This window comes from Chenopodium quinoa, unplaced genomic scaffold, assembly GCF_001683475.1.
Source record: "Chenopodium quinoa cultivar QQ74 unplaced genomic scaffold, ASM168347v1, whole genome shotgun sequence".
In the NCBI taxonomy this organism is placed as follows: Eukaryota; Viridiplantae; Streptophyta; class Magnoliopsida; order Caryophyllales; family Amaranthaceae; genus Chenopodium; species Chenopodium quinoa.
This window is the reverse complement of record NW_018745410.1, coordinates 4,813,688-4,823,620: the sequence shown is the minus strand read 5'-3', so window position 1 is coordinate 4,823,620 and position 9,933 is coordinate 4,813,688. Positions and strand designations below refer to the sequence as shown.

Below are 9,933 nucleotides of genomic sequence, written 5' to 3'. Positions count from 1 at the left end.
AATGTAAAGTTAAAGATAGTAGAAATGGTTAACACACGTGTGCATGGACATTGTGCATATAATGAAATCTATGAAAAGGAACTTTCTATTTTTGCCTGTTTATAAAATGCAAGTACAACAATAGAATATGTAAGGATTTTGAACGGTTGTACTGATGAAGTCATACATTCATAGTTCTTTATTATTTCAAGAATCTGTCATGATTGCTTTGATTGGTCAATTCATGTACTTATATTGCGTGGTGTATAGACTTCTCTGTTCATGTGCTGTCCTTCTTCTCCATTTTTTTGGTTTTTCTTTTTCTCTAAAATTTGAATTTCAATTTCATGCCAATGGGTAGCACTGATAGTACTGCGACTTCCGAGAAGGTTTTCTCACCACCAATCTGGAGGCCAAATGAACGGAAGTCAAAAAAAGAAAATGTCACAAGCTTTCTTTTGTATACCATTGAAATGAAGATGAAGATGTACATGCATCTAGAATTCGTTGAACAAGGGAATTCGAAGGTAGAGAACAAAAAAGAAATAGGGGAAACAAGTAATAAGAGAATACGGGGTGTTGAGAGAGATGGATGTGGAGAATGGCTTGTTATCATTGTTGATTCAGACAATGATGAAGGGGAAATTAATGGCAAGGAGGGTGTTGGTGTAGAAGAGAAAATAGAGGAAGATGAAGAAGAAGATGATAGTGAGGAAGACGAAGAGAGTGATGAAAGTACTAAAAGTGATGTGAATTCTGACTCAGAAACTAAATCTGAGAAAGAAGTTGTTGCTAATTTAGATGTAGAAATAGAATCAAGTGGGGAGAGCTATAATGAGGATGATGATGAGGACACTGGTTCAGACTCTTCTCTTGGGAACAATCAAGAAGGAAATCCAGAGACAAGTAAAGATTCTTCAATGTTTCATATGAAGATTTTTGATTGATTGCATATTGTCTGTGTTTAAGTCTTTTTTTGGGGTTCAATTGTAGTACTGGTGGTATAAAGTGAAGGCTTGGTAGGATTCTTTTTGGGTTGTTAGTTTTGGATGTTAAATTATGGTGATGTATTTTGATGATCTTAACCGTCTAGGTATCTCTTTGAAGTGTTAGATGTAGATATTTTATTAGTTTATGGGAAGTTCATTATCAATATAATTAGTAAAAGATGATTGTAGGGTGTAATTATCTACAAATAAGTTCTTGTTTTGGGTATAATGAATGGATGAACTCGATTATATAATTTGTGTTTTGCACGACTGTTTATTTATTGCATTATAATGTTAGTAAGTATGCTTTATATAAATTCCTAGATAATGTTTTATATGCATCAAGTAATGTAAGAGGACAATGACAGAAAGTAACTCACTTGAAAAATGTATGCTAACCAGATTAAAATAAAGCAAAATTCAAAGTGCTACACCACAAAATATATATATATATATATATATATATATATATATATATATATATATATATCGCATAAGAGTTCCATAATAAGTAGACGATCCATAGCTACATAATGTGATGTCTGATTATTTTACAATGCATGACTGAGTAATAAGACAACAAAAGTTAGATTAACTAATTACAATATTATGTGTCAAGTTAGACACATGTAAAAGTAGTCTTAGACAGGAGCAAACACTTGTGAAATACTTGTTCCTATATAAAACCACAATGATTGACTGTCTTTTCAACCTATATAGAAGCAATGAAGCATCAAAGATAGATAGGGTAACAACAGGTGTTGCTTAGGAACAGGTATTGCTATGAAACCTGTTCCTTTGCAAGACCATAGCCCCCAAAAGCCTTAACTCTAACCGATTTTTGTTTAGTCTATGTGGCTTTATTTAGGAACATGTAATCTTAGAATACTTGTTCCTTTGAAAATCCACATTACTCAAAATACTTACCTTAAAACCATACAATATACATAGCAAAAGATTTAGTAGATGAAGCTGTTACCCAACTGATCTGTCATGAGTGTTACTTTTGATTTTTCACTTAAAAGTCATCTGAATCATCATCAAGAAACACAAGTGCTCGACGCTTGTTGTCTTTCTCTTGCTTAATAGCCTTGACTATTTCAGCAGAGTAAATCAATGTGTCATAGTCAATTCCTTTTCCTTTTAGCGCTGCCTGAATAGCCTAATCTTTCCCCTTTTGCTTGATAAGACTTGTACTCTTGATAGCTGAAGCTGTTACATGGTCAAGAACATCCTTTGCTGGTGTGGTAGCATGAAACTAAGGATCAGCATTGGCTTTCCTTTTTTTCTGCCCTGTATCCTCTAAGCTAGATTGAGTTGCTTTTTCTGCTGCAGCCATTGCTTCTGCTGCTAAGCAAGAATCTTCCTCTTCCTGACTGAAGATCGACAGATCATAAGCTGCGACTGTTTCTTTTTTTATGGTCTTGCAGAGAGGATCTATGGTTTCAGCTATAAACTTTTGGTGATGGTCAGACCCAGCTTCTTGGGTATCAGTTATTGCTGCCTCATTGTTAGCTGCAGATGCTGCAACAACAATTGTGGAACTGCTTTCCACAACATTAGGTGTGTCTGTGTGTTCCATCTCCACACCCTTTAAACCCCGTTACAAAACTTGATTATGTTCTAAGGTAGTTGTAGGACCAATCTTTATCAAGAAGTATGTAGTTGAAAGCCTATAAGCTATTCTACGGAATCTAGCTGTATCATCCTGAAATAAGATAAATGTTGAGTTAATACAAGCAGTAAATATAAATGCAAATCAAGGAGCACTAAGAATTGTTAACACATGACATGGACAATAAATCTTTTACCATAGCCTTCATGTGATAAATCTCTTCAGCAGATAACCTAAAAAGCGGGAGGCAGCTTTTAGTGAATGCAGTGAGCTGTAGTGCTCCAGTTGCATCAGAAAAAGTCATTGTGATTGTTGCTCTGTATAATTTGAAGGATTAGTGTTGGCATTCACTGGCTACTATCTTTTCTTATTTTCACCAGCTAATTTACAAAGAGAGTGCTTGTAGACACCCATTTGTGTCTCCCCAAAACCAAACTCGGTGATGAGTACCTTTCACGTCGAATCATAATCGAATGAAGTGAAAGTGTGGAAAATCTAGCGTTGCAGATAGTTTTAATTTCTTTTCTCTTCTCTCTGTTTTTGAAAACTTATTTTAAGAAAACAGCCAATCTAGTTTGGTTGGTCCATGATAAATGTCCAATAATAGTGTAGTTGGATGGGGCTTGACAAGAGCTTTCCAACGATATATTATAAGCCCAATTCCTATGAATATTGAGGAAGTTATGGCCAATTTACCAAACTGGGCCCGGTTTGAGCCTTATATGCGGCCCAATGATCTAGAGGAGGGCCTTATATGATTTATCATTCCTAATTAAATTAGCATTGATAAATTGACTTTTGAATTTTCAGATTTTTAATTAAAATCAAATAGCATTTTCGAGGAAATTATATGATTTTATCCTCCAGTACGACAAACTTATCTAATTTTCGAGAACGCGTTAAAACCAGGCTTGGCGCCTGACCCCAGGCTTTGGCGCCTGGAACCAGCTAGCCAGGGTTTGCGCCAACTCTGTTTTTTGTGCGTCAGACTCTGTTTTGATTATTTTATCTTTTGGGTTGATTTTCTCTATAAATATCGTATTAAAAACTCCGTTTTCATCCACCTACAATCAGTTTTTATTCGCAATCATTAATTCTCTAATTCTCTCTTAATCATTCACCAACTCTCACCAAGATTATCTTGATTATTTTCTCTCTCTCTCTTTTTCTAAATTAGCTTTTTGCATACAAAATTCCGCATTCGCAAGATCTAGAAACACCTAGCCATATTCGAAGTTGTCTTCGCCCAAGACGTGAAAGGTTTAATTTCTGAGGGTTTGGTCCCAGATCTCTATTTCAATTATTTATTTTGATTGTTTTGATTATTATTTTCCTTGAAGTTACTAACGTGTGTATTTTGTTATTGAAAGAGGTAAGAGCCATCAAATTAAGTGCTTTAATGATTTTAATTGATGTTATGATGTAGAAATCATGTTTATATTGTTATTATGATAATCTTTGTATCATGTCTAGGGTAACTTTAATATCAAATATATTAAATATGATTGTTACGATGCTTCCTATGTTCTTCCTAATATTAATGATTGATAGTATCATGTTAGGGTTAAAGATTTGATTTTTATTGCTTAGTGACATGCTAGGGTTTTTTATTAATCTTGTTAGTATCATGCCTAGGATCTTGCTATGTTTATTATGCTTTAATATTAGTGTGAGCATGATTGTGATGATTATAATTTTATGATGATTATTTTATTTATGATGATATTATTATTATTATTATTCATGATTATTATTTATAATGTTGCTTGATGCGTTATTTATTGCTTGATCACACCTTTTATGCATGTTAAAGGGAATTTGTACTTGTAATCACGCTTAATAAGATAATGAATAATCTTATTTAGGGTTATTGTGATTATAATTCAAGTGATCACCAATAATAGTTTATTTGTGCATTAATATTCAACCAACATAGATAAACAGGTTTAGGGTTAATCCTATTGATTGCATGTTAGTCAAAAAGCGCACATGAATACGATCAGAATAAAGTAGAGGCCTATTATTAGGGCAGGTTCAATCTCTTTTAGGTTGGATTTGTATCTTCATCTCCGAACCCTTATTTGGTTCTAGACCTTATAGAGTTGACGATCTCTTGGATCGTTAAGGGGTGTAACCTTCATCCTATGAACGGTTTACAAGTTCCTAAAACTTGTTGGCGACTCTTTTGCTCTATCTTCTTCCCTTTTGGACGCCACCGTACTTTAGTGTATGATCACAGTGGGGTTCAAGCTAGTGGGATTAAGGCTTGAAATTTATTCCCTACAGTTTTTGGCGACTCCATTGGGGAGGATTTCTATTTTAATTCCTGAATTTGTTTCGGCAATAATTTAGAATGAGTGGATGAGACTCGAAAGTTCTAAGTATTTCATGTGCGTAATTTTGATTAACATTATTGTCATATGCATAAAAAATATCTCATTGGAAAGACCATCCGTAATGAGTTAAAAACATAGGATTTTACACGTAGGAAATTTGAGAAATATCTTTCACAACTAGGACCGAAATAACACCGCGCGAAACTGGAAAATTTTATCAAGCACAGAAAGCTGCTGAGGCATGTGGGAAGCAGCGTTAGGGGCCAGAGCATTGGCGCCAGTATTTTAACCGTAGTGCCAGACGCCAGCATTGGCGCCAGGCGCTACAGTTAAAAGATGGCGCCAGTCTCTGTTTGCTGGCGCCAATTTCCCCCAATACCGAGCCAGAAATATGCGTTCTAATTTCGACCGGTATTTCGTATTGTTTGCTCGATCCTACTTCCTGATTGAATTTTTTCTCACTATTCTGAAACCCATATGTGTTCTACATATGGATATAACCCTCTGGGAATTCATGCTCCATCTACCCGATTGAACGCTCCGTGCAACAAAGGGTACATCCGAGATGTTGAATTCACCAAACCATGGAAGCGAGATATTCTAAAACTCGCGGTGTCCCATCCACTCGCGCCAACCCTTCACGGTTAGGCTTCCACGCAGTGCATCCGGACAATTAAGCATGGACCCTCTATTGACTAACCCATATTCCGAACTTTAGAGAACTAGAGCCATGGTTAGGTGGCAAACGCATTGCATCATATTGTGCCTACTTGACTAAGTGTGCATCATTTGTTGTGCATATATATTCTATGTTTCCCTTAACCATTTGTTGACTTGTGTTGAGACTAAATAAATTAACGACTTAAAAAACTTTGCTTATTTAATTAATTAATTAATTAATTTGAGTCAATAAAGTATAATTTTGTTCAATCGGAATTGACCTAGTACGACTTTAGGCATACCCCGATTGACTAATAATACCGAAAACAGTCCCAGATCGAAGCTCCAATATTAGCGCCAAGATCTGAGCTGTAGCGCCACATTATGGAGTGTAGCGCCTGACGACAACTCTATCGTCTGGCGCCAAGCTCCACAGTGCGACGCCAGTCCTGTCGTTTGGCCGACAGTTCAGATTATTGGTCAAGTCATCACCTAGGGTCTAATTAATCAGTTTTCTAATAATTCAGTTTTCTAATAGATCAGATTTGAGTCAATGATCGAGTTTAGGCACTAAGTCCCATGGTCTTACACAAGAGTCCAAGCATGCCACTTATACTCAACGCACGCACCAATACACATACTTTGACCATGTTTAAGAGAGTCTTGTGTGCGCGTTTTTTCCGTCATTTTTTTAAGGGGTAAGTCGGATATTAATCCTCCAATAAAATAAACTATACTTATTTCCCTAAAATATGTACATTATTTTTGCCAAAAATATGCACCCTTTTCTTTTTTCTTTTCTTCCTTAAAATAAACCATAAAGTCAAGTTGATTCGAGTCGAGTGATTAAAACACAAAATGGTTTAATTTACAGCGTGTGGTCAAGAGAGGAAGGACGGTTAATGAAAGACAACCTCTTCGTACAAGTCCAACTTTTCGACAAACCCATAGCTCGCAAGACGAAAGCTAAGACTATAATGGCAACACAAGAAGAAGTCAATGATCTTAAGAACCAACTGGCTACCGTAACTGAGACACTGAAGTTTCTCGCACTCAAGATCGATGATCCCGTGAAGCAACAACAGATGGACCTCATGCAAGAGAGTTTAAGCAAGTTGTCTAGCGACTACAAGTTTCAAGAGCTTACATCACAAGGGGTCTCGGTGGACAAAGATCTTCTTCCGCAGAAGTTCAACGCCAACGACATCCCAAAATTCAGAGCAACTGACAACCCTTACTTTCATTTAAGAGCATTCGAAACAATAATGAGTATTAAGGGTATCGATAAGAAAGTTTTCCCCTCTCTGTTCTCACTATCTCTCGAGACCGTTTTCCAACAATGGTTCTTTTCTCTCGAGAAAGAAAAGATCTCTACCTGGGAGTCCATAGCAAACGCTTTCGTTGATAGGTACAAGTGTAACATTCAAGTCGAGACTGACCATAGGGAACTTGAAATCCTCAAGTAGAAAGAGAATGAAGGCTTCACCTCTTTCTTTAACAAATGGAGGGAAACCTCAGCTAAGATGATTGAGGTGCCAAGTGAAAAAGAATCTGTGAGCCTGTTTATTAAAAATCTTCAAGAAAAATATTCCAAGAATCTCAAGTATCAAAATAATCTCCATACCTTCAAGGTCGTTTATGACATTGGGATCAATATTGAAGATGACTTGGCTAGATTAAAAGCTGCCAACAATAACTCCAACAGTGGCTGGAAAGGAAAGAAGAACGACAATCCTTCTTCTTCCAAAACCGCCCACTCAAACAATGTTAGCACCTTTAATTTAGGAGAAGTCCTTGCTATGAACAATCAAGGACAGAAGAAACCATTTAGGAGGAACTTCACTCCTATTGGCATGAGTTATGACACCGCATTTGATCAAATAAATGCAAAGGGTCTTATAACTCCTATTGGACCATTTGGGGACCCACCAGTTGAGAAGAGTCGGCTAATTGAAACCCCAATGCACAATGCAAGTATCAACAAGGTAGGGGCCATCTCACTGAAAACTGTTGGAAGCTTAAGGAAGCTATCCAAGACTTGATTGACAACAACAAGCTGCCGTTGCCCCCTGCCAGTAAGAAGCCAAGCATTGATTATGCACCTCTAGCTCATACCCTGGCTATCTCTGATGAGGAAAACGAAGTTGACCCCTCATCTCTCATTAGACCTGTCAAAGAAATCCGTGCCATAGAAGAAGAAGAAGAGGAAATCTTTTTCGATGTCAAGGATAACCTTCAAGAACCGGCAAATAAGGAAGATATACAATTGCTCACACTGTTTATGAGGGAGGTATCGAAACTGCTACGTGAAGCTCTCAAAGCTATGAACGAACTCCATAAGAAATATGATGAGCTTCCACTTCCGAAAGATGAACCTAAAAGAGAATTCACACCAGTGGTAATGACTTATGAGGCAAAGCATTTTCCCTTACAAGTCACTGAAAAACCCAAGAAGAGCAAGAGAATTTACACTCCAATTGGGATCCCATATGTACAAATGTTCGAAATGCTCTCCGAGAATGGCGAGATCAAACCTCTCGAACCGAGACCATTCGAATAATTGAAAAGGACAGATGGATATTACTGTCAATATCATCAATCAAGGGGTCACACCATAGAAAACTGTTTCAAATTCAAGGATTTGGTTCAAAAAATGGTTGATGAAAAGAAACTAGTCCAAGTTCAACAAGAAGAGGATGCAACCATTAATGGATTTTGGGACAGTGATGAAGAAGATGTCTATCTGAAGGATGTAGTAGGACCTACACCTTCTGTGTCATACACCACAGATGACATTTGGGCTGAAGAAGACTCATCGATAGACGTCCTCACAAGATCCGGAAGAATGCAACCTCCCGTTTCAACACAACCTATGCCAACCACACAACAAGGTCCCATACCTATCACTGAAGACAATGATATTGTTAAGCAGTTTAAGAAGACAAAAGTTGAGATGAATGTATGGAAACTTCTGGCAACATCTCGAGAACATAGGTTTGCTGTAATGAATGCCTTGGATAAAATTGGGATAAACTCTGACACTACTCTTGAGGGACTAGCCAACTTCCTCACAAGTGACCTTCCTAGCCCGATTAATTTGATCACCTTTTCTAACAATGATTTACCCCTAGAAGGGGACAAACACTACAAGGCATTAAACCTTACAGTAGTTTGCAAGAGGATGAATGTTCCTATGACTCTTGTAGACAATGGATCAGCCATCAACATCTATCCACTTAGAACTGCGAGAATGCTCGGCATAAGGGACAAAGATTTAACTCCGTCTACGCAAGGAATAAGGGCCTATGACAACACTCGTCGTCAAGCTCTTGGCAAGATTGCCCTGAATGTAACGGCAGGAGCAATAGAACATGCTACTTCTTTCCAAGTAGTAGACATCAAAGCTTCATTCAACTTATTGTTGGGACGCCCTTGGATTCATGATCTAAAGGCCGTCCCTTCATCTCTCCACCAACAAGTAAAAGCTATAGTTGGGGGAATTCCAATCACCATCGATGCTTCGCCTATGAAAATCAAATCCATAGAGAATCCAATCATTAATGTGGAGCACGACGAGGATGATGAAGATCTATGGGGCCTTTAACGAAGAAGTCTCCTTAATCCAGGAGGATGAAAGGACCCCTCTTTGCCATGACCCCCATTCTAACATGATCGTCAATGCCATGCTGAAGAAAACAAGGAAATTTTTCCTGGGATGACCCTAGGAAAGAAGAAAAGAATGGCAAAACCGCTGGAGTTACCTGGCCTCCCTAAGTTAGACACTTTCGGACTTGGTTTCGAACCGACTCAGAAAGATCTCAAGCGAGCCCAGTAAAATTCAAAAGCACGTAGGGACGCTCGCATTCAAAAGAAAGCAATTCCAATTGATCAGTACCCTCTTACGCTTAATGGTCAGTTTATAAAAGAAGGAGAGGAACTATCCATGTCATGAATTTCTCGAGCCATTTGCTGTAAACGGCATACAACAACCGGGATTCGAGATTTTCTTGGATTGCTACTTCACTAATGAAATCCCAACTCCTGTCCACAAGGAAAAAGCGCCCCCATGCTTTGACTTAAACGTCATGGGATTACTGTTTGGGCGAGAAAAGAATGAGCCAACTTATAACGAAGATAACTCCTCGCTCATTCAAACAGTCCTAAAAAGTGAAAGTTTCGACCCCTCGAAGGTAATTACTCCAGCTGAAGGATCACTACAAGGGTGGCGCAAGACTATCAAGGTGACTACTCCAAGCGGAAGGAAGAAATCCATCACTACAGGACAAGGGCCGATGTTTGAAGAGTCGTCTAAGTCAGAGTCAGATTCAGAGTCCTTCCCTCTAGAGTCTTCTAA

General features: G+C 37.9%; 2 protein-coding genes across 2 annotated transcripts in view; one reads left to right on the top strand and one right to left on the bottom strand.

The window, feature by feature from the left end:
• The first annotated feature begins 332 nt into the window (after positions 1–332).
• Positions 333–926, top strand: LOC110713274 (pheromone-processing carboxypeptidase KEX1-like). The gene has a single exon (XM_021891732.1). The coding sequence runs from the start codon at positions 333–335 to the stop codon at positions 924–926; it is 594 nt and encodes a 197-aa protein (XP_021747424.1).
• Positions 927–2,571: 1,645 nt separating this feature from the next.
• Positions 2,572–9,933, bottom strand: part of LOC110713273 — a 181,861-nt gene continuing 174,499 nt past the window's right edge. Inside the window, exons 7-8 of the mRNA XM_021891731.1 lie at positions 2,780–2,900; positions 2,572–2,676 (exon numbers count right to left, since the gene is read on the bottom strand). Coding sequence (XP_021747423.1) covers positions 2,572–2,676; positions 2,780–2,900 — 226 coding nt within the window. The remainder of the gene's footprint in view (positions 2,677–2,779; positions 2,901–9,933) is intronic.